We start from the raw sequence: 24,928 nt of genomic DNA, 5'->3' as shown, positions 1-24,928 counted from the left end.
ACAGAGCATGGCCCAATAAGGGAATATTTCATGTCCAGAGGCCAGATGCCTCTCCTGTGCCTCTCCTGTAACAATCAAATCACTAAACCACCTTCACTGCTCATCACATGATCCCAAGGTTTCTAAACAGCCCCGGTGGCCCTTTGTTTCTAATAAAAAAGGGGACAAGGAAACATAGAGCTTCTCGTCGTTTTCAGCAAGAATGACACAGACCAAGAAATCCTAACAGAAAGGCTCTGGCTCTATACGCCTAATAATTTCAAAGTATTACAGCAAGGACAGAGAGACGGAAATCATCGAGATTACTGGAATGAGGTAAACATTTCATCCATTTGCATAACACATCATTTTTTTATTCTTGTTTCCAAGGAGTTCCACACGACATTTCAAAACAGAAGACAGCTAAAACCAAACTTTCCAACTGTGGGACTTGGCCAACAGTTACCATCCGTGCCCTGCAAGGATGCGAACTGGCAGTCACACCTCAACAGCGATCCTCGCAAACCGATACTGCAGAGAGGCGGGGGGCCTCAGCAGCACCAGGCCCCTCTGGGCTGCGGGCTGGCCCGACAGCATATCCAGCAAGCCCGTCAAACTCACGAACCCCAGGGCTTCCCCGCAGCCCACGGCCATGGAAAAGTCTCCCTGCGTGACGAAGCCCAGGAGAACTCGGGAGCAGTGAGAAGTCAGGTCGGGGAGCGGGCCTGGCCACAAGCCCAGGGTCAGAGCTTGGTGTCCCGCTGTCAGGTCCCTGGCTGTCTGGTCCCCTGCTGTCTGGTCCCCCGCTGTCAGGCCCTCTGCTGCAGCAGGCCCGTGGCTCCGCCTCTTCTCTCTTCTCTTTGTCTCTTTCTGTTCCCGGACCTTGCTCTTGAAGGGGTCGCTGTGCTTGGGTTCCTGGGGCCCACGGTAGAGTCGGTCCCCACTGAGCTGCAGGAGGTCCTCCTTGGCTGGGACACAGATCATAGTGTGCGGCTCGGGGCTGCCCTTCCTGAGCAGGGCCAGGCTGACCCACACCAGGGCCCTGGGGAAGCGGGCCACGAGCGACAGGCAGGCCGAGGGGGTCAGTTCGGGCTGCCCCCTGCCGGGAGCTCGCCGGGCTGCCCGACCGTCCCCAGAACTGGGCCCACACCAGGCTGACAGCTGCTTCAGCGATGTCCTGCTCCTACGTGTTTGAGGGCATTTTGTTCAAGGAGAAAACAGGCAGTTAGAAGGTTAGGCATTGCCAGAGCTAATTAACTTTTACACACTGTGTGGAAAAGGGTCAAAACCCAAGTTTTAAAAAATTAAAATGAACATTAATGCATTTTTATCGTATTTTACTTTTTATGTGTCTACTGTTCTGAGACAGAAAGACTAACAGTTTAAGAAGTTGAAAGCAGAGAAAAATAAGGCAGTGGGATAGAATCTAAGGCTGTGATCACAGCGAGAGGATTAAAGGGGGGCTGATGCTCTGATTACGAAGAAACTCTAAGGGAGTTACATGTAAAAAAATAGGCATAAGGCAAGAAGGGTGAGCACTTTTTTAAAAAATCAGGGCACACAATAAATAAAAAAAACCAGAGCACAGAATTAAGGGTAACTGATAAGCAAAATCTAACTGCCTGCAGCAGTCCTGAGTAGGACACATTTCATTTGGTGGCCTCTATGATATGACATTACAATGAACCATTACCTAATCGGCCACAAATTCAGATCATTCCAAAGGAATGGGGGGAAAAAAAATAATTCAGTGACTTAAAGCAAAGAATGCTGGCCCGGGGTCTGCAGGGGCTCGTCGCCTCAGATACACCGTGAAGGTACTGCTTTGTGAACAGAAGAACCGAAATACATCGTTAGAGAAAAACCACCTCGGTGTAGGTCTGTGGGTGACAATATTTCCAATCACTTCGTCAGTTAGTATCGTGCCCCAAATCTAATGTGATTTAGCTGTTTCCATTGGGTCTCCATGGAAGTCCAGAAATTCACTTGGGCTGTGCATCAAGGAACAATGATACGTTTACACCCTACAGCCTGGTCGGTATTAAGAGAGACGATCCAAATCGTGTCCAGAAGCCGTGAGCACTTACCTAAGAACGCAGGGGAGTCTGCCAGTGACCTCCGGGCCCGACACCGCCTCAGTCCCCGCCTGAGCTGGACACTCTGTGTCCATTACTACCTCAGGCTCACTGGAGTCGTGTAGGGATGTGCCCACTTCACCAGGCACCTGACGGGTTTGCCCAGGCATGGGAGCACAAGGCTCCTGGTCTCTCAAGCTGTTCTCCTGGGCCTGGACTCTGGATTCCCAGTCTCGAGCTAACTGCTCCCAGGGACAGCAGAACGGTGCCAGAGTGCCCAGCTTCACATAGTTGGGCCGTTTTGCAGGAGGGCGTCTAATGAAAACCAAAGAGGAGAGCCCCAGTGCTTAGAAAAGTTGTTTAACATACAATAGGCTCTAAACAGACATGTGCTACATGAATGGATAAATCAAACATGTAAAGATGTATATGGATGGCTGTTCACGGAAGCACATTGCAAAAAATCATAACACATCCATACTGGAGTCCTAAGCAGCCAGTCAGTTAGATGTGGAGCAAGAGGTGGCCAAATATGACTCACAGGCTGAACCTGGCCCTCGGTCTGCTTTTTATGACCCATGAGCTGAGGATGGTTTTTACATTTTTAAATGGTTGGAAACAAACAAAAGGATAATACTTCATGGCACATGAAAACGACGTGAAATTCAAATCGGAGTGTCCATGAAGTGAGTCTGGAGCGCAGCCACGCTCAGTCGTTTATGCATCTTCTGTGGCTGCTTTCCCACCACAATGGCAGAACCGAGCAGTTGCCATGGGAACCAAAGGGCCCACAAAGCCAAAAATATTTAGCATCTGGCCCTTTCCTGAAAAGGTTCACCAATAGTTGGCTTAGAGTCATACTTATGCGTATAGGAAAATTATCCCTTCTATGCCATTAAATGAAAAAAAGCAGGTTTCAAAAAAGCATGTGTGTGCGTGTGTGTGTGTATATATATATATATATATATTTTTTTTTTAATTGTATCTATGAAAAATTTGTATGCATAAAAACGTCTAAAGGGTAACAAATAAGTATTATTGTCCATTATTACTTAACAAACACTGAGAAGACCCTCAGCTACATATTACAGGAGGCACAAGGACAAATAATGTATGATCAGTGCCCTGAAAGAGCTCCTAATTCAATGAAACTACAACATTCAATGATTCACTCATTCATCAGTCAACAAATAACAGTGATTAAGACCCACTGTGCGCCAGGCACTGGCTAGATACTGCACACGCCACAGAGAGCAAGAGTTTCTGTGCTCCGGGGAGGCCACAGTTGAGCAGGAAATACGGGTTTCCCAACGTTAGCATGGACTTCACAGTATAAAGGAAATAAAGCTGCTCACTGTCCACTCCCCACAATGACAAAAGGCAAGAAAAAATGTCTAGACAGATAGATCCTAAAATGTAAAGACAGTGCTTATCTCTCTGAACAAAAGAACTACACCAGGTAATAAAGAATTTTTAGGTTTTCATAGTTTCATTAAAATTTCCTATGTATCATCTCTATAATCAGTTATAAAAAACTCAATTTCCATTTTCAGGGGTCAGGGTTGGGAGTGGGAATCTAACAAGCACCTGAAACTCATGTCCACAGTTCACACCATCATCAATGTCAGCAAATGACCGAGGGGAGGGTTTGTAACCTGGATGGTGCCTCTAAATGTTTGCCAGACATAGACGGTCTCCTGACTTGCTTATGTCTCAGTTACACGGAACTCAAGGAAAAACCTATGAAACTCCGCACAGAGTAAGAGTTACCGAAGCCATTCCAAACAGGACTGGCCAACGTGAGTCGGCCTGTCTCCTCCTCTTACACCACCACTGAACAAGAGAAGCCAGTTTCTCACCTTTTGTACTTTTCAAGAAGATTCTCAGCTTGGTCTTCAGCAAACAGAATCCCCGCAGCGCAGTCTGGGAAATCACCTGGGACGCAAGGTGACCTTTGATACTGAGAATGCACTAGAGTCTCTTTTAATCCACCCACTCGTGCGCCTCGATAGATCTGAAGGGAATGCCAAACAGGGCCTGTCAATGTCCAACTTAAAGTGAAACTGCTTCATTGTTTACATGGGGTAAATAGGAAACAACTTAAATAACCATCAGAAAAAGAATGGGTAAATAAGCTGTGGGAAAATCCTATAATGAGCTACCGCACAATAGTAAAAACGAATGGGAGAGCGCTTCATCAGTCAATGGAGAAAATCTCAATGCTGAGTAAATACAGCAAGTTGCAAAAGCATATATACAGTGAGGCATACAAAGTGTGAAAACATGTCGAACACAGCTGTTTTCTTTTTGGGATACAAGCATACTTTAAGGAGCATTAAAAACATGCATGGTGGTGACAGGCACCTCAAACAGAACAGTGATTCTTTCAGGAGGGAGGGAATGGAATTGGGGGGGCGATGGAGAGTGCTTCCAGTGAACCTGTGATGTTTTATTTCTTAAGCTGGACGGCAGGTGGAAAGAGCACGGGGGTTCACTATATCAGCATCTGTACTTTTCTGTATGCTTGAAACATTTCATAATTTAAAAAATTAGAATTATTTTCAAATATTCCCACTCCCAAATGATCAGCTGAATATCCCCTGTACTAGGCATAATCTAATTACCTGCCTGGATCTAATGGTCTTATGTCTTCTATATTCTCTAGCTCAAAGTACTGTTTAAACTAAACGGAAAAACAACCCACTCATTAGATTTTAATAAAAAATTTTCGTTAATAAATAGGAGTATATGGTCAGCACTTTAAACAAATATGTATTTTATACATCTATAAAAATTAAAAATTATAAAAACTGCTTTTAAACTGTAACAAATTTAAGTTAAAAAAAAAAAGTCAGGCCACTTTTAAAACCTCAAAAATTCACAGTATGTCAGCACAACTCTTATTAAAAAAAACAACCCTGGCTCCAGGGACTTTATGAAGTATCTTGTATCAGGGCTATAGCTGAGAGGGCAGTAAACAGCACTCGATTTCTAAGTTGTGCATCACGTCCGGAACATTTTCAGCACTTGGTGTTTATTAGGAATGCATTTTAAACACAGCAACTCTTGGTCCAAATCAAAAAGTAACTTACAAAGGGAATCCAGAAAGCCATGCCCCAGCCCTTTGGGAGCAGGACATCCCAGCCACTTCCCCAGCCTCGCCGGTCGTCACCAGTCACTTTTCCCGGCTGTTGAATCAAAAGTAGAGGGATCTTGGATTCGTGGGGACCTAAAAGAAGCTGTGACCCAGGCACCAGTAATTCGCTTCTCTTCCGGTTTAAATCCTAAAGTGGAAGAAAATAATTCAAGACAAACAACCCTAGTCTTCTGGGAGGTTCTACTGGGTCTCCCCATACGTAGCTTTAGAAATTTACACGCTTTTTTAAAAAACAAGAAAAAAGTGTTCTCAATAGATGTGAGCCATTTTAAGTACCGGGTATTCCCTCCTCCGACGACTTTCCTCTATGTAAGAGCTTTGGTAGAAAATGCCGAATTACCTCAAACATGGGCAAGAATATACTAGGTGATTCAAAGTTATAAAATATACATTCATTCCACTAATTTCTTATATCAGGATTAAGCTTATATTCTGGTTAAGATGTGTCGTAAAATAAAAAAGGCACAGTTAACAACTTCTCCAGGGGGGGCAAGTCGAGAAATACTCTGGCTCTTGAGAAAATTGCTCACCCAGTCTTAAGGATTTAAAATAAAAGGTGCTATAAATTATTTGTTAAGTGGACCATAGGGGGTAGCTAACATTCTTTCAGGCTTTTCTTGCCAGCTGTACAGAGATGAACAGGTTGGGAGAGGCCTGCCGCTCAACTGAGAACTACCCCAGATCCTGCCTCCAGGCTAGTCTACCTGCAAGGATGCCTTCAAGCACAACCAGGTCCTGGTTCTCCTCTTTAACTTCTCACTTTCTTCTTTTTGAGTTTCCACTACCATCTACATGTTGGTACTTTCAAAAATCTCTCCCTTTAGCCCTGACTTTTCCTCCTGGGATCGGAACCCCTCTCCTGGACATCTGTTCCTGGGAAGTCCTGAGGCCCCTCAAACTCAATTATCCAAGATTAAACCCACTGCATTTGCTCTCCTCCTGTGTTTCCCACCCTAGCTGAATGATGCCACAGTGCTCACAGTTCATTCCCTCATTCGTTCATCCATTCAAACATTTACTGCTCACTCATTTACTCACTCATTCATTCAAATATGTACTAAGCACCTGTTACGTGCCAAACGCTTTTCTAGAACTTAGGAATACAGCTGTGACTCTTTTTTAGCTGAGCTCCTGAACCCAAACAGGACCCTTAGGAGCTAATCTACAAGTCTCCAACTTTCTCACCACCCATTTTCCAATCAACCACCAAGTCTTGTCCACGTTACCCTCTAGGAATATGCATTCAATCTCAGCCCCTGCACTCTGGCCATACTACCACAATTCAGGCCCCAGACATGGCCTACACTATTGACTATTTCCAGGGTCTCTTTTAAGGCCACCCAACCACAAGTCCTCTCTCCAACTCCTCCACCCAAATCCCCATCCAAAGTCTCATCCACCCTCCACTGTGCTGCTGGGGACACATGTGATCATGTCATGGCCCAGCTTAAAGCCTTCAATGGTGCCCTGCATCTTTAGTCCAGATCCCTAAAATGCCCCAAGGTCTTTTATGCTCTGGTCTCTGTTATCTCTGCAGTTTCATCTCTTGCCCCACCTTTGACTCCAAGCTACTGATCTACTTGAAGATTCCTGAAACGGTCCAGTTTTGGGCCTGGCCCTTGCACATGCTCACTTCAAGCAAAACTTTCTCTGCTGCAGCCTTGGCCCCTGGCCCAAAAAGTCTAGTTAATTCTAACTACCCACCTAAGACTCAGCTCAGATACCAGCTCCTCCATCCAGGAAGCTTTCCCTAATGTCTATAGTCTGGACTTAGTATCCCTTCTTTGGGCTTCCTTTATACCCTGTACTTTGTTGACCATATCTAAGGGTCACCTACTCCATCATCTAATACAATACCTGTAGGAGCACAATCATCGTGCAATTAAAGACAGGAAAACAAATAAATTAATAAAGACAGAGAACACTTAACAGGAAAAAAACAATAAAAGAAAAACATGTATTTAAACTGTAAAATTATCATTTTAAAAGAAAATTCTCTGTGTTCACTTTTTCTAGGGATGATTCTCTAATAACAGAAAAACAACAGCCATAGTATGTATCATAAGTAGGGGACCAGTAAATTGTCTGAAAATAAAAAAAAGTCTACAGGACTCTATAAAGTACAGAGTAACTTTTACACTCTCTCGAGTGACAAATTTCAACCCATCTTCATGACCTGACCAAGAATCCTTACGTTAGTTACCTGATCGGAGATTTTATTCTCTGTGACACTCTTACAGATAGCCTGGTCCCAGATAAAGCTCTGCGTGCACTCCACAGGCACACCCTCCAGAAGCAGCTGTCTAATTTGCTCATCTAAGAGGGAAAAGAAACAGCCTTCAAACCACGTCCTTTGGATCGATGAAGTCAAACCCTAAACGTGGCCAGTTGACCTTTTGTTACTAGAAAATATTTTATAGGCACTTACTTCTCTAGAATATACTTGACTAGAAATGAAATTATTCTTATGGTTGGTTTCATAATCTGTGAAATGGCAAAGGCTCCTAAACTTATTTTTTGAACATTTTGGTGGGGAAGATACGAATATCACAATTTCCCCTCCGTAACAGCCTAATTCCACAGCTGAGATCACCAAAGTCTAGGAGCCGCTGCAGGGGCAGACTACGGTAACATGCAGCGATAGCACGAGCCACGTTCCCAACTGTCTTCAGGGCTCTTCCTGTTATTCCTGGCCCAGTGCTGGTGAGAAAACAGACACTATCCTTCTCTTCAGCCCTATTATTTCAAGTCTGTGATAAGCCTTTTTTATTGAACACATTTTCCCATTCATTTAAAATGAGCATATTTTCTGTGAAACATATTATTTCATTAAAGACGCCACACCATGCCCAGCAGTGCCCTCGTGGGAAAGGAGGAGGAACTTTCCAGTTATAAACATATACATGGACAGTAAAGACATCCTACATGCAGTCATTTAATCACTACGGGGTTGAAAAATCTTCCAAATCTACTTTTGTTGACTGAAGGATTAAAAGAAAAAGTCAGACAATCCATGAGTTTTGACAATGGTCCTGAAATGCCAACACAGAAAGGTCACTCAGAGGCACATACCTGTGTGGGTCTGGTGCCTGGAAAAAAAATTTTTTTGGAAGTGACTGGGCCATAACGTGAGAGATTTCAGGGGGGAATAAAGTTAGAGAAAATTAAATTGATGAACAGATCTGAGATGAAAGCTCTTTAAAAGCTTCTAATACATTGCTCTTCCTCGTGGGGAAAGCAACCAACAGTGTCTCAGTAACTATTATGGTCAGAGGAGATGCTTGATATGATTTCAATCCTCTTAAATTTACTAAGACTTGTTTTGTGTCCTAACATGCGGTCTATCCTAGAATATGTTCCAAGTGCGCCTGAAAATATATATTCTGCTGCTTCAGGGTGAAATGCTCTAAGGATATCAATTAAATCCATCTAATCTAGCATGTCACTTATGGCTGCCATTTCCTTGTTGATTTTCTGTCTAGAAGACCTATCCATTAATATAAATGGGTGTTGAAATCCCCAAATATGCCTGCATTACTGTCAATCCTCTCCCTTTATAAAGTCCACCAAAACTTGCTTTACATATTTAGGTGCTCCTATGTTGGGAGCATAAATGTTTACGAGGATTATATCCTCTTGTTGGATTGCTCTTTTTATCATTACGTAGTGTCCTTCTTTGTCTCTTAGTATAGCCTTTGTTTTAAAGTCTATTTTGTCAGATATAAGTATTGCTACCCCAGCTTTTTTTCTATTCTATTTGCATGAAATATCTTTTCCATCCCTTTACTGTTAGTCTGTGTGTATCTTTTGTTCTGAGGTGGGTCTCTTACAGACAGCATTATATATGGGTCTTGTTTCCTTATTGATTCAGCTACCCCATGTCTTTTGATTGGAGTGCTTAAGCCATTTACATTTAAAGTGATTATTGAAAATAAAATGATTATTGATAGGTGTATACATATTGCCATTTTATTCTTTAAACTATGTTCCTCTGTTTTGTTTCGTTTTCTTCTTCTTAAAGCAGGCCCTTTAACATTTCTTGTAATACTGGTTCAATGGTTAACAAACTCCTTTAGTTTTTTCTAGCCTGAAAAGCTCCATATTTCTCCTTCAATTTTAAATGATAGCCTTGCTGGGTAAAGTAGTTTTGGTTGTAAGTCCTTCCTTTTTTCATCACTTTAAATACTTTATGTCAATCCCATCTGGCCTAAAATGTTTCTGTTGAGAAATCAGCTGACAGTCTTATGGGAGCTCCTTGTAGGTAACTAACTGCTTTTCTCTTGAGGCTTTTAAGATTCTCTGATGCTCTGGGCTGGGGAGCCCAGCAGAGGGTTTAGACCCCATGCTTCTCAGGGAGAACCCCTTGCAGCTAAGATAGCCCTCCGTAACCTCAGCCGCCACCCATGGGAGCTGGGCCAGCTGTTTTTGCATCTCTGCTCTTCCTACCAGTCTCAATGTGGCTTCTTCTGTAAATCCTTGGTTATAGACTTCTCTTCAGCTAGTCTTCAGCTGGTTATTTAGGATGATTCGTCTATATTTTAGTTGTAATTCCAGTTTGATCCTGGGAGGAGGTGAGTGTAGCTTCCACCTAATCTGCCACCATCTTAGATCTATCAAAAGTTTACTTCTTTATGTAGCTCATATGCCAATCCATACTTCTTCATCAAAAAAATTATTTAAAACAGGTTTTAATGAAATTTCACAATGACTAACAAGATAAGCTTTTATAATACATATTAAATGTTTTTTTTGAGAAAGACTTTCATTTTCCTTGAACTGATTCATATTAAGATAAAAGCCTTAGAAAGGATTTAATATAAAAGTGCCTGATTTCAAAAAAAGAATTTGAGAAACTGAGTAGAATTACAGCTTTAAGGTGATGATGGTAGTCAACATTTAATGGTGCAGCAGATGCTGCAGCTCTCCTAGGAGCACCAGAGCACATTGCTACTAAAAAAGAAAAGAAAGAGTCAACACCTCATTGATTAAAGTCTGCGACTCCATAATTAACTTACCTGTGAATCTTCTAAATCCTCTCATTCAATCCACCTTTCATGTGACATCCTGACAGAATCCTTTTCTGACCCCTTAATAAGCTATCTAACTACACATGGAGATTAAAAAAAAAAAATTGCAGTCATTATGAAACACACCTATTTTTTTTTTTCCTCCAAAAATTCACAAGCTAATTTTAATGATTCTTCCAAATAACCATACTTAAATGACAGCAAATACAATAAGACATTACCACAACTACTGTATGTCCCAGATCAGGCTAAAATTTTAGCCAATCCTACCCACCCTCCTCTGCCACTCCAGCCAAATATCTCCCTCGGGCCACTCTACCGAGTCTAAACCAAGGCATCTTATCCTTCAGCACCTGGGATGGCCTTGCCAGGATTCGAACCTGGATCATCTGTATGGTCAGACAGAGGCTTCCAATGAGCACAAGACCAGCTGCAGGTGCACATCCCTTCCTCATATGACAATTCTGAAATACCAAACATTTTCAGAGAACCCACTTGACAGAAAGACAGGTTTTACTAGATACTAGAAATTAAATGAACATAAGGATCAGGCTACATGTTTCACAGCTAAAAGATACTCCCACACACACCATCTCCTGTGATCATAATCACCTTGAAAGCAGCCAGGTAAAGCTCACCCTAATTTCTAGAGGTAAAGTTACTGCATGGGGGTCACAAATAGAACTCTTCTAATGAGACTAGACTGCTGAAAATAGTAAGGAAAACCAGGGGTGTTTCAAGAACTTTACCTTGGCATTTTTCTGGATTGGGCAAAACTTTGGACCTCTTTTGAGGCAAATTTATTCGAGGATCCCCAACTGTCAGTCCCAGAATAGTACCTGCTGGAATTTCTGCTGGTGAGGTTATTCCTTTAACAACAAATAAAATCCAAGTTAAAAGGGTGTCATTCATAATGTATACATATTTGCTTCTATTTTCAAATTTTTCTAATGTAGTCTAACTGCAAAACCCTCTTTTTCACCCACTTCCCACAGCTCTCTCCTTTCCCAGAACAACCCAGCACCCCCTCCACATACCTCCCAACAATTCAAAAATGGCTTCTTGTCTGTGGTGAAGGGAAACACTACCAGGATTCTTACAAGTTTCAACCCACCAATGGTGAGGTGTCTTCTCTGTGCCCTCTCCCTCCTGAAAAATAACAACAACTGTTTACCAGATGAATAATGAGTCAGACTTCATATTTCATTATGGTTGTGATCATGCCCCTCCCCTGCCTTTTCTCTGTTGTGGGAATGAACATTTTAAGGGAGGAACCAGGGTAATGGTCCCTATTTTTCATGCAGTAATGAAGACCAGACTAACTATTCTTCTAATTAGAGGCAAGGACAGAATACTACACTTCTGTCAAGATTTCACATACTAAGAAAACACCCATGGTTTTCAGAGATTGAGGTCTCTGTGCACAGCACCAAGAGCTCCTTGCTCCTCTCCCTCTATTGCCAACTGCAACACCACCAATCTAAGCAATAAAACCTTCCTCACCAAAGGAAAACCAAACCAATACCTTTTGAAGAAATCTTCAGCAAAAAGCTGTATTATGACTATAATACTCCTAGAGATTTCAAACGAGATACACAAGTATTTTACCTACATTTATTCCTGACAGACCAGGAATTGAGCAAAGTTTCAAAAAGCACCTCAAGTATTACACATGTGCCAAGGGAGAGCACCTATAGCCACAATTTATACTGAACTGAAGTTTATTAAAATAGGACGTGCTCCTAGATTCTACAGCAAGCTGTAACACGCGCCATTTATCTCACAAATACTCAGGCAGCATGGCTTGGTGGTTTAAAGTACAGCCTCTGGAAACAAACTCCCTAGGTTCGAATCCTTGCTCTAAGACTCATTTAGCTGGAGCAGAGCACCTGGTCCATGCCAGGCACTGTGCTAGGCACTGGAGACAGAGTCAAGAACAGAACTGGCCCTGACTTGCCATCATGCAGCTCACTGTCTAATGAGAAACACCACATTGTAAAAACACACAAACAAATGCAGACATACAAACTGAGGAAATGTGCAAGATGCAACATAATTTACAGGCCGGATGTCATTAACCCTGAGGGGTGAGGAAAGGATTCTGTAGGGAAATGAGACAGATGTTGAAGCTCAAGGAATGAGGAAGGTCTGGCCAAGCACTGAGTGGTGGGGGCAGAACATTCAAGCAAGTGAAAAAAAACAGGTGCACAGGCTCGGAGGGAGATGAAATCTCCAACTGAAAGGAGGCCAGTGTGGCTGAACAGCAGGGTTGAGAGGTGGGGCAGAAAGACACAGATTACAGCCACATTAGGAGCTTTGGATTTCATCTCAAACATGATTCAAAAGCTTTTAATCACAATATAACACCATGTGAAGAAATTGTTAAAAGGCTACTCTGCCTCCTGCACAGAGACTGGAATGAAAAGGGGGAACAAAGGAGGAAAGTTAAGATGCTGCTTCAGGATTCAAGGCGAGAGGCCAGGTAAGAAGAGAAGTGGTTGAGACTGGTGTGGAAGCAACAAAGAGAGAAAGCAGTAGCCTTTGTGTTTTAAAGCACTTTTCTTCTAAAAGCTCAAAAGCTGTTCAGATCTATCATCGTATTTGACCACGTCAAGTCTGTGAGGGGCACAGGCTCTGAGAGGTTCGTTGTACTCACACAGCAAGATAACTGAATGTGAACCCAAGGTATCTGATTGCCAATCTAGTCTCCACTCTCTAGCCCTGTGCTGTCAACATGGTAGCCACTAGCCACAGAGTTATTCAAATTTAATTTTTAGTCCATTAAAATTAAATTAAGGTACAAATTCAGTTCCTGAATCCCACTAGCCACATTTCAAGTGCTCAAAGCTATGTGTGGCTGGTGGCTACCATACTGGATGGCACAAAGAAACAGTGTCCTCACAGAAAGGTCTACTAGACAATGCTGCTCTAGACACACTGCTCCTAACCTTTCAGGGGTCACAGAACTTTAAAACTAGCCCCAGAAAATATGCATCACACAAGTACAAATAAAAAAAATTGCCATACACTTCCATGAATTTTAAGGGTACTGTTACCTGTTTATGGAGCAGAAGGTAACAAACTCACAAGCTGCAAGAATAATTTGTACTTAACTGAGAACAAGTCAATTTAGTTTTTACATTCACTTAGATTTGCTCATCTAGGAAAGTAAGAGATGACAAAGTCCTTAATAATAAGCATCAATAGAAATGAACATTTATTGCCCAGCCGGGCATGGCTCAGCATCGACCTGGGATCCAGGGGATCAGGGTTCGATTCCCGGTCAGGGCACATGCCCAGGTTGCAGACTTGATCAGTGACTCTCTCATCATTGATGTTTCTATCTCTCTCTCTCCCTTTCCTTTCCTCTCTCTGAAATCAATAAAGATATATTTAAAAAAAAAAAAAAAAAAAAAAGAAATGAACATTTACAAGCCATGGCCCAAAATGTTAACCACATTATGTGTTAGGTTTCACCAGTTTGCTAGGAAAGACATGACTAGAATAAATCATTACAGTCACGTCTGATCTTACGGTGTGGACGGGAGCAGCTTTTAGTGCCTCGGTTAGGATGGAGTGGGAGAGTGGACCAATCAGGCGGAATCTGTTGATCTCCATTGTCAAATCACTGAAAGAGAGAAAAAATTTTAAAATGTTAACTTCCATGATATGTGAGGTCTGTGCCACTGGTAAAAACAGAGGGAGCCTTCAAAGAAAATGTCCTGAGCAAATTCACCCTGTACCTGATTATAATGCCTGTGGTTGGAGAGATCCAAGAATAAGGCTGGTGTGAACCTCTGGTTCCATCCCCGATAAATTTTTTAATTGGCTCAGCATTTTCTCCATCATCTCTCCGTTTTCTTTTCTTGCCAATTTTCTCATCAGGCAGCTTAGTTTGGCCTTCTTCTTGGGATGGTGTCAGAAGGGGGTCAGGGATGCTGAGAGTTGATTTGATGGGTTCTACACATTGGCACGCTGCTTTTATTTCCTCTAAAATACCCTAAGGATATATTTAAACATTACACTTTAAAAGTTTGAAATTTAAATACGTTACAAATTTAAGGTGGTTTAGTTTGTTTTCTCCCTTTAAAAATTTACATTTTTATTCCTTCACAAATTAAACTAAATTCATCATCATCAAAATGGTTTTTTGGTTCTTCTGAGTAGTGTGTGGCACTTGGAACAAAAAAGGAACTCCAAATGTCAAAGATTAATGAAAACAATGGGACTACTCTGACCAAATTGTTTAAAAATGAGTTGAAAGAGAAAATTTACAGTCTACCATATAAAAACAGTAAGTATGCTGGGGGGGGGGGGGAACACTGAGCCAAATGCAGTGTTACAAATCTTCAGAATTAATCAAAACAACTTATCGTCAAACAGGCTCTAACAAGTGCCTAGGCCCCAGGGAACCAATTCAGGCAGGGTGGGAGCATTTATCCAAAGGCAGTATTTCAAGTCATGTGCATAATAAGGCTGGTTTTCATCTCTACTTGTGGCTTTCTAAAAAGGGAGAGGTCAAGATTTGCTTCATTTAATATTCATGCAACTCTCCTTCCTATATTCAAACACCAAGCTACCAAACTTTTATACCATTTAAGTTTCTATGGTATTGATTTCCAACAGTCATCAAGAATGTAGTAGCGAGTGATGGAGAAACAAACTCAGGATAATACCTGTTTGAGAGTTGGGTGAAGCCAGATCCACAACTGCCGGCTCTCAGGAGTGTGGCCAGGGCTCCTCTCAGACTTCCAAATGAATGTAACAGGCCCCAGCATGTCTCGGGGATATTTATTTGACCGGTAAAGCGTGAGACTACCTTGGCACTTCCCAGACAAGCAGTGAACTGCTGCAAAAGTCAACCCTGACATAAAGAAAAACAAAATCCCATGATTTCGAGTGTTGAGACTGCGTATTTCCTGACAGCCATTCTCTTATTTAGTGTCTCTCTCCATGAGGGACGAAGTCTAGGTTTGACCACTGCTCGGATCGAAGTGGCACATAGTAAGTTCTCAATAACTATTTTACCAAATTAATGGTTTCATGAGTTTTCAGTTTCTTCCTGCCTAAATTCACTCCATCAGCATAATGGTTTTCTCACTTTACACTTGACAATGTCACACCCCAAGCTGGGCCAGCCTGGCTCAGTGGCTGAGCATCGACCTAAGATCCAGGAGATCGAGGTTCGTTTCTAGGTCAGGGCACATGCGCAGGTTATGGGCTCAATCTCCAGTAGGGGGCGTGCAGGAGGCAGCCTATCAATGACGACTCTCTTCATTAATGTTTCTATCTCTCCCTCTCCATTTCTCTCTCTGAAATCAATAAAGATATATTTTTTAAAATAAATAAAATAAAGACATATTTAAAAAAATAAAAAATAAAAGCCACCCCAAGCTTTTCTTTTATTAACATACTCACTGGGAACAAAAACTGTCTCATGCATTTTTATAAATGTTTAAATTACTAAACACAGTGGACACGTCTTCATGAAATATTAAGAATCAAAGACCAATACAGGACTCAGATTTGAAACAAGTTTACCTGTGTCTGTGCTACACATTGGAGAAAGTGCCTTTAGTATTTCTTCCTCTTTACCCTTCAACTCCAAACAACAGTAGTAGGATAAATCCTGCACAGAGAGAGACGTTATTAGAAACTTGGCAGTTTACATGGGGGAAACTGCAAGAAGCCAAGAGTCACATCAGAAAAACTTCCAGAATCCAAGGCACAAAACGAACTACCAAAGCTATCATTTCCTAAGTCAAAATCTGAAACTCGTCTATTCCTATTATATCAGCAAATATTCTTAAACCAACTTCAATCAAAATAAAGATGAATTTCCATTTAAATATGTTACAGTGCCCTACGTTTTATGAAGAAAATCTGTGTTTTATCCCATAGTCAAAGACAAGTTCTAAGCAGAATGTAAAAACTTCTTCCCTGGAATCCACCTAAGAAACAAGAGTCACAATGTTGCAAATAATTTATACCGTATTTCTCCCATGCTCCGTCTTGACTATAATATTCAACTTTGACTAAGCAATATACAAGGAAAAATGAGAGTAATGAGAGTAAGACCTTACCAATTAAATAAGATAAAGACAGATCACACCGAGCTAGTAAAATCAATACGTTAAAAAACTATAATAGCCCTGGCCAGTTTGGCTCAGTGGTTAGAGCATCTGCCCATGAACCAAAGGGTCCCAGGTTCGATTCGGGCCAAGGGCACGTACCTTGGTTGCAGGCTCACAATGCTTTTCTACCTCTCTCCCCTCATTCCCCTATTCTCTCTGAAAGAGCAATGGAAAAAATATCCTCATGTGAGGATTAAAAAAAAATAAAACTATAATAATAGTTTATAGTCAATAAAGGGTTACTGAGTACCGGGGGCTGGGCTGACTCCTTACGTGGACTGTCACTTATTTCACAGCTGAGACAGAGACTGTTACTGAACAAGGCCATATAACCAGAAAGCAGAGAAGCCAGCGTTCAAGACAGGCTCACCAACCCCCAAACCAACTCCTCTCCATAGCATCTTTATTGGGGAGAGGCAACCAGATAAATACTATCAGGAGGCTCTAAAACCAGCTGTCCTCTCAAAGAGTTTAAAACCAACTTCCCAGCATCCCACTGAATCATCAACATCTAGAACAGCATTTGGACACTGCCCAGGGCCCATGAATGGTTCCCAAATATCTGTTATTGACAAATGACTACTATATGCATCGATGCTGAGTATATCTCAAACATGACCAACAAAACTTTGCATGAACTAGTTCTCCAGAACTAATCTCACCCTAAAGTTAGCCTTGCTGTGACTCTCTTTATTTTTGTCACCTGGGATTTATTTTGATTTTTCCCCCGCTATCTGGCTTCCCTCTGCCTCCCCCACTCTCCCATTTTCTTATTCCTAGAGCTCTGCTCAAACATCACTTCCATGTGGAAGCCTTCTTGTCCCTGTGCTAAGAATGCTCACAGTATTGTATATACCCTTACAGTTGTGTATTTGGCTATTAATGTCAGTCTCCCCTGATGCTTTTAAGCCGCTTCATCTCCAGCATCTAGCAAAATGCCTCATGCTCAGTAGTTATTTTTAAAATAAGTCCTCTCAGAGATAGGGCTTTGGCACAACACGAACTATTCCAAAAGTCTCTATCAGAAATGGTCGAAGTAAAAGTAAAAGAAAATCAATTGCAAAGAGTACCTGAAGGAGGCAACGGTTTGTCATAGCTCGGTAGCAGGCTCTGTGGCTCTTGACTGTTGGCCTCTCCCCAAGGCAGTAGCCCCACTTCTTGACCATGTGGAACCGTTTGGCATGCCAGATGTGAGTTTCTAACCATATGTTCTTCTTCTGCCTACGGTTAAATTCTAGCATCCGGTTTATGTGACATCTCCGAGCTTTATGGCATTTGTTTTTTGAATGTTCTTTTTTCTGATGTACTGCTTTCTCTGCCTGTGGTATCAAGAAGAGAGGCAGGACCAGTTTGCAACCATTTCAGAACAAAGTTAAGTGTTAGGAATTCAAATTTAAACTAACTTTAGATTAAGTCTAGCACATTACAGACCCCATTAGTTTGTTTAATTTTTTAACTTGGGGTTATTTCTCCAATGAAAGTAGAGAAGGGCAATAGAAGAAGTAAAGATTTTAGCAGCAGGCAAACCTAAGAAGGAAGCACGTCCTATCACTAACTGGATGACCTTCACAGACTATAAAGATTAAAATAATTATAAAATGTTCAACACAGTAACTCAAGCTTATTGTGGCTATTGATAGTGTAACAGAGAACAAGAAGGAATAAATCCTAAACTAGTTTTTTGGGGTTTTCTGTTTGTTTTTTTAACCTCTAAGATTATAAGTAAACCCAAACTTAGGACCAAAAATACAGAAGTGGGAAAACCTACACATTTCAGGTCAGTTAGGTGCTAACAGGTAAAGGCTAAATGCAGACTTCCCATTAAATCTAGAAACTATAAAGTTCCTGCATAGTTTTCACTCAGTCTCTTCCACAGCTAAGCTAAGTTCTTGTGGAAAGAACGCGTCTCCATTGCTTTGTGGATCCCTCACAAATAAGGACTTCACCCCGATGAACTCTAACCCCACAACCAGCGTAGTACCAGTACACAGAAGGCACACAATAAAGAAATTCCGAATCAGCTAATAAAAGACAAGGGTAGCTTAGACAGTCTCAGAAAGTCTAAGCCAAAATTTGTGGTGAAGCCAAAAAACAATCAGACCTGAACAAAAATTAAATTCAAGCTCAAGTTTTCAACACTGAAAAAGTAGAAAGGCAAGTCCTAGGCAATGACGCAGCCTTTTTTTTTTTTAACCCTCCACCTCTAAGCTGGCCACACGCCCAAAATGCAGAGCTAAAACTGCTTATCTGGTAAGAAGGTCAGAATTTCATTTCAAATCTGAGAGGGAAACATCAACTTTTTAACACTATTAAAAGAAAGGGGTTCCAAATGTTATTCTGAAAAGGAGCCGTAAAATCCAACTACCTGCTAATTTCTGGATGAGAAGCAGGTGGGAGGTGGATAAACGATTAAATAAAATATGTAAAATGAGCATGTAGTTTTTGGTTATCGCTTTAACAAACTATTAGGTTAACACTTTGCACTTTCTTTTAGGAACTACTAATCTACACATTTACACCACATAAAACGTGTACCTCTTTCTGAGCAATCTCCTGCAGCCGCCTCGGAAGGCGCTTAACATTGTGGCTCATGGCTCTTCGTCTCATGTGCCGTGGCAGAGTCTGGAAAACCAGTGAATTGGAAGACTTCTGAGTCACGGCTTTCAACATAGCGCTGATTTCAGCAGCGCGGGCCTGAGCAAAGGTGGACGCTACGGAAGGAAAGAGCACTGTCACTAAAAACTCATCCTGAATCAACACTTTCCTGGTACATCTCAGAAGGAAAAGAGATTTGGAGTACATGAGCTCAGGATTCACCCACTACCCTAACCCCCTATTAGATTAATCCCAACAGTGGTTATTTTTGTATTATGAGATTCTGAAACTACTCTTCAACTTTTATTTTTTCAAGTTTTCTACAAGGATTCAGTGTCACTTTTCTAATTTAAAAAAAAAGTTTAAAGACACGATTATAAAAAAAGGTTTTTAAAACAGAGCTACGTGCAATACAATAACAACCATTTTTAAGTACAATAATGACACAGGAAAACCAAAAAAGTCCACTCCCAGCTTTTGGCATCAAACAAAACAAAACAAACAAAAAACAAAGAAAAAAATTAACAACAGTTTTGACTCCAAGGATTTTTTTCTTAATATTTTCTTCTTTTTACAAATATGTGACCATACTATTAGTTTTCTTTATTGAAAAATACTTTTTTTGAAAAGTAAATAGAGTGCTGGGGAAATTTAAGTGAATTTCCCCAAGAAGGTTTAGAGAGAGACCAGAAAGTACCCCTAAGGTATGTACAAGAAATATGGGGTTATGTGGTAGCAGGGCTAAGAGTGGTGGGGGCCATGGGAGATGAGGCTGGAAAGTACCTGGAGATAGGTATTTAAAGGTCTTGACTGCCTTTAGAGTGCATTAAATTTGGTTTCATCTTTGGAGAATGCCATGCTGAGGAATGTAAATGGCATTTTATATTTTTTAAAGAGGGTGGAGAGAGGATTTTAAGACAAAGTAGAACAGTTCACAAATAAGGACTTGTAAGACGGGTGCCCAGCCGGGCGTGGCTCAGCGGTTGAGCATTGACCTAGGATCCAGGCAGTCAGGGTTCGATTCCCAGTCAGGGCACATGCCCGGGTTGCGGGCTGCAGCCGATCAATGACTCTCATCACTGATGTTGCTATCTCTCTCTCTCCCTCTCCCTTCCTCTCTCTGAAATCAATAAAGATATATTTAATAAATAAAAAAAAAAAAACAGGTAAGGAAAAGGAGAGAAATTATAGAAGGGAGAGCAATAAGGCCCAAGTCCAAACGCTCGAAGTGAGAAGGGCCTAAAGCAGGGCCAAGACAGAGGGCATTAGAAATCTGGCTGCAATAGAAACAAAGAGCTCATAGTACAATCAAACCTCACTTCTTGCCCTGGCCAGTGTGGCTCAATGGTAAGAGTATCAGCCCACACACCTAAGGGTAATGGGTTTGATTACCCATCAAGGGCTCATACCTGGGTTACGGGTTCCTGCTCCCGGTTGTGGTGCGTACAGGAGGCAACCAAGTTGATGTCTCTCTCCCCTCCCCACCCTCGCTCCCTTCCACTCTCTCTGAAAAGCAATGAAAAAAATATCCTCATGTGAGGATTAAAAAAAACACAACACCTCACTTCTTCACAAACACCTACCTGTTATGTACTTGGGAATCTCCTGAGATGTGCCCTCAGGGCCTGCTTTCCAACCTCCCTTCTTTTTAAACATTACTTTGGAGGAAGACTGCTCATTCCCATCAGGCTCAGGTAGTAAATAGTGGGTCATTTTGGTTTGCCGCTGTCGCGATGTTCCAGGATCTAGCATATTATTTTTAAAAAAAGAAATATGTCATTCTCATCAAGAATAAAGATTACAGTGGAGAACACCAGTTGGGTGGCAACATTGCTCATGTTTTCAATCCTATAACTACGCTGTAAGATGGCTATTACTACCCTCCCTTTAAAGAGGAGGGATCTTGGGTAAGGAGGTAAATTAACTTGCCCAAGGTTATACAGCAAATAAGCAGCACACTAGCTAATCGTATCAACAGGACGTGAAAGAAATGATACAAGGGAACTTTTCTCCATATAAATAGTGCACCATGGATCTTAAATCTAAGCTCTCTTAAGTACTACAGTCCACGTGACTTTGTATATTCAGTCCTTTATCATAACTCTCTGGCACACTCAAGTTGAAAGCCTATGCTAAATTTAAAAAATTAATAAAAGTGAAATCTCTATACAAATGTCTGGACATTCAAACCATTATGACTTCGAGACAGCATCAAATCCTTGTATGTAAATGGAGAGATCAGGAGAGAATTTTAGGGCTTCCTGCCTCCTTCCATTATGGTGCTAATTATTAAGCTCCATAATAGAACGTGAAGCACATTACAAGACATGTCACTGCAAGGCTTAAGTGAGAGTCTGTGTTAAGGTTTATCACATGGTGTGGCAGGCATCAACTGTTGGATCTGCATCTAGATCTTATGAATATGAATCTAAAACATACTTAATCAGATACACTGCGCACTATTCTTTCATGTTACCAAAAAGTAATTGGTCACCTGTTTGCTGTCTTCCCACATTGGCATTTTCTATTGCTGCCCAATAAACAATATCACCTTCATCACCTCATGAGGTTCTAAAATCAGCACACAAATTAAATGAAGATATGACCATTGCACTGTATTTCTTTTAGAAAATACAGAAGTGTAATTTAATAATAATTGTAATCAAGAGAGTCATAAAATATGTCAACTCTAAAATAAATAAGCTAATTCTCATTATTCCCAGTAGTTATGTTCTACGAAGTCCCAATACCGAATCACTGTTCCTAGGAGAACATATATAGGGTGTTCCCCCCAAAAATGTATACAGACTTTTTTCCTGACAGCTCAATTGACGTTTCTTTCTTTTCAGATTTAACCTATTGGAATTAATAATTATTCAAAGTGTGCACCCATTTTGGGGGGACACCCTGTATATCACATAGATTATAATCTTAAATCATAAAAACAACTCTTATCCTGGTAGATTCTATTTCCTTTATTTTACAAAAGAATAAATGATGTCTGGCCAGCATGGCTCAGCAGTTGAGCATCAACCTATGATCCAGGAGATCAAGGGTACATTCGGGGTTGTAGGCTCGATTCCAGTAGGGGGCGTGCAGGAGGCAGCCAATCAATGACTCTCATCATTGATGTTTCTATCTCTGTCTCTCCCTCTCCCTAAAATCAATAAATATATATTTAAAATAAATAAATAAATGAGGTTCAGAAGTGTTAAGTGACCTGTCTGAGGTCACCCCACAGTTGGAAATAAACCCCTCAGAGCTGGAGCTTCTGGCACTATGCTGCACTGCCCACTCACCATCTCCATCCTCAGTCATCTGCATGAGCACTGAAACTGGAAGGAAACCGGGCACGCCCACGTAGGGCAAACTGAAATTCATCTCTACCGTACATGTCCATGAATGACCACCAAGCACTGTATTAATTTTAGGGTTACAAATAAACTTTCACGACTAGCTAAATTTGCAAATACAAATTTGCAAATAATAAAGGTTAACTGTATCTGTTTTTAAATCAACTCATTTACCCTTTTGATGATAACTATCAAAAGGTGCTGATGAAAGCAATTTGTTCCAAATGGGAATGGAGAGAGCACTGTGGGTATCTTACCTAGTTTTTGAGCTCGGAAAGATTTTCCACCTCCATTAAGGTGCTTCATACCTTGGTCAGCCGCAAAGCCAGAAGATAAAGTCACATTGGTGGGCTGGTTTCTCATTTTCTTAGCATGTTTTCTTTCTTTTGCATTAGACATTTCTGAAAAGAAAGTAATAAATTTAGTACAGGGAAAGGGAACATCCATTCAAAAATAAAAATAAATATTCAAGTGACTCAATATACAATAAATCTTTATTATAAGTGGATTAATTATTTGAAAATGTTATCATATTGACTGACAGCAGAAATTCATAACCAGGGCAATCTCTAGGGGAGCCATGAATGGTATTAACACCAAAAACCTGATTCAACAGAAAAAAAAATAATTCTAATGTTGGAAGAGACCATATTAGTACATTCTAGTTTGCACTTTCAAATAATTAAATCATAAACCAATGTTGACACTACAGAAAGTCTGTTTAATGAAAAACGAGGCAAGAGATAAGATCCCTATGCCATGATAAAATTAAATTAGCTATGACTTGTAATCAAACTTTTTAGGTGAGCCCTGGCCGATGGGGCTCAGTTGCTTGGGCGTCATCCCATAGAGCAAAAGGTTGCCGGTTTGATTCCCGGTCGGGACACATGCCCTGGTTACCAGCTCGATCTCTGATGGAGCACGTGCACAAGGCAGCCGGTTGATGTTTCACTCTCACATCAATGTTCTCTCTTTCTCTCTCTCCCTATCCCTTTCTCTCTCTCTCAAATCAATACAAACAAATTAATAAAATTAATTTTAAAAATATTTTTTTAAAAAATTCTTAGGTGAACACGAGCCACCTGGTATGATAACCTCTACAGAATCTGAGCGTAAATTATTGATGTTTTCATTTCTACTACTCAGATGAGACCAGCTGCACCTTTAATCTGTAACAGCAAAAAGATTTCAATGTGAAGGAAGAAGAAGAAAAGACAAAAGCCGGGTGGAGCCTGAGACTTACTAAGTCTCAATTCTCAAACCTGACATCCCTTTTTTCTCAATCGTTTCAAACACCTGTTATTTTGAATGAAATTCACTAATAACATAACCTACCAGATATATAACTTTTACCAGTACATGCCCTACACCATGTGCCCTAAGTGCAGTGTAAAGAAAAATATCATTTTAGTAGTGTGTATTTCATTCTTTCACAGCTGCACTCGATGGCATTACAAACAACGAAAACGCTCTGAAAGTTCCTGAGCCACAAGAAGAGCCAAAGCCTTACCAGTATGTAGGGCAAAATGAGGGGGAGTAAACACAATTTTCTCCTCGTACATTCTGGAAGCAAGGCGGGCGTGGGACCCTGCCTTTTTCGCTACAGCGCCTCCAGCACCCCGCAGCGCCCTGCGCGAAGTGGGGGCTCCGTGGGGGTCTGCTGGCTGCGCGCGCGTAAACGGGAGGGAAGGGTGCGCTCGCGGATTACAAGCAGAATGAAAACCGGCCGGCCGGGCGCCACCCCCCTGGCACAGCAAGGCTGGGCGTCCGCCGGGAGGCCGGGCCCGCGGCACCCGCAGGACCAGGACCGCCGCCTTCCCGTGCGACACCGGACCCGCCTCCGGGGCCCAGCTCGGAAGGGGGGCGAAGGCAGAGGCCTCGAAAAGCCGGGGCGCGGGCGGCGCTCGGGGGCGGGGAGCGGGGGGCGCCGCGGGGCGGGGGCGACCCCCCCGACTCCTTCGGGCGGAGACTCTCCACCCCGCGGCCGCGAGACTCGTTAAAACGCCCGACACCTGACTACCGAGTCGGGGCGCTGCCTCCTCTACCTTCGATTGTCAAATAAAAACTCACAAGCCTGACGTCAGGTACAGGTGAATCAAGATTATACTTTTTCCTGTCAGATCGGCAAACAATGTCTCTGTTGGTGTGCCCCGCAGCCTCAGTAACCAGTCTGTGCGCCAGGAGACGACAGGGGCTGAAACCGCTGCTCCGGGCGCAGGGAGGGGCACAGCGCGTCCCCAGGAAGCCCGCGGGGCCCGCAGCGCAGCAGAACCCGGGGGGGGGCCGCAGCCGCGCCGGCGGAGGGGCCGCGGCGGGAGGCCCGGGGGCCGGCGACCGGGGCGGGGCGGCGAGGCGGCGGCCGGCGCCGGGTAGAGCAGATGCGGGGGGCGCCGCGCGGGGGTCCCGACGAGGGCCCCCCACTCCCACACTCCCCCCCCCCGTGAACACTAGCCCCTCAGGACTTACCTGCCCTACCTCTGAGGAAGAAGCTGGGGCTCCGGGGACAGAATGACAGGGTCCTGCCGCAGTCCCCTCCAAAACATGCGCGGGGAGCGTGCAGGAGGGCGCATGCGCCGGCGCGGCCGCGGCCTCCACGTGGCTCGGAGCC

The 24,928-nt window shown here is 42.4% G+C and overlaps 1 protein-coding gene across 1 annotated transcript; it reads right to left on the bottom strand.

Moving 5' to 3' along the window:
- Positions 1-331: 331 nt before the first annotated feature.
- POP1 (POP1 ribonuclease P/MRP subunit) lies at positions 332-24,854 on the bottom strand. Its single transcript, XM_016198470.2, has 16 exons — positions 24,787-24,854; positions 22,578-22,721; positions 20,551-20,712; positions 18,908-19,083; positions 17,443-17,691; positions 15,780-15,867; positions 14,915-15,102; positions 13,982-14,238; positions 13,773-13,866; positions 11,276-11,387; positions 10,988-11,107; positions 7,415-7,527; positions 5,147-5,338; positions 3,914-4,068; positions 2,067-2,369; positions 332-1,162 (listed from the first exon to the last, which is right to left on the bottom strand). The coding sequence occupies exons 2-16, from the start codon at positions 22,717-22,719 to the stop codon at positions 478-480; spliced, it is 3,036 nt and encodes a 1,011-aa protein (XP_016053956.2). The 5' UTR covers positions 22,720-22,721; positions 24,787-24,854; the 3' UTR covers positions 332-477.
- Between the last annotated feature and the right edge of the window lie 74 nt (positions 24,855-24,928).

Source organism: Miniopterus natalensis, chromosome 16, assembly GCF_054644295.1.
Source record: "Miniopterus natalensis isolate mMinNat1 chromosome 16, mMinNat1.hap1, whole genome shotgun sequence".
Lineage (NCBI taxonomy): Eukaryota > Metazoa > Chordata > Mammalia > Chiroptera > Miniopteridae > Miniopterus > Miniopterus natalensis.
The sequence above is the reverse complement of the archived record's forward strand: the minus strand, read 5'-3'. Positions and strand labels throughout refer to the sequence as shown.

Bases quoted from the DNA above. Each gene is read 5' to 3' on its own strand.
- POP1 (XM_016198470.2), bottom strand. From the start codon at position 22,719: ATGTCTAATGCAAAAGAAAGAAAACATGCTAAGAAAATGAGAAACCAG. The intron at 20,713-22,577 runs GTAAGATACCCA...ATAATATGCTAG, and splicing joins TTTCCGAGCTCAAAAACTAG to ATCCTGGAACATCGCGACAG. The intron at 15,103-15,779 runs GTAAACTTGTTT...TCTTTATGTCAG, and splicing joins AATGTGTAGCACAGACACAG to GGTTGACTTTTGCAGCAGTT.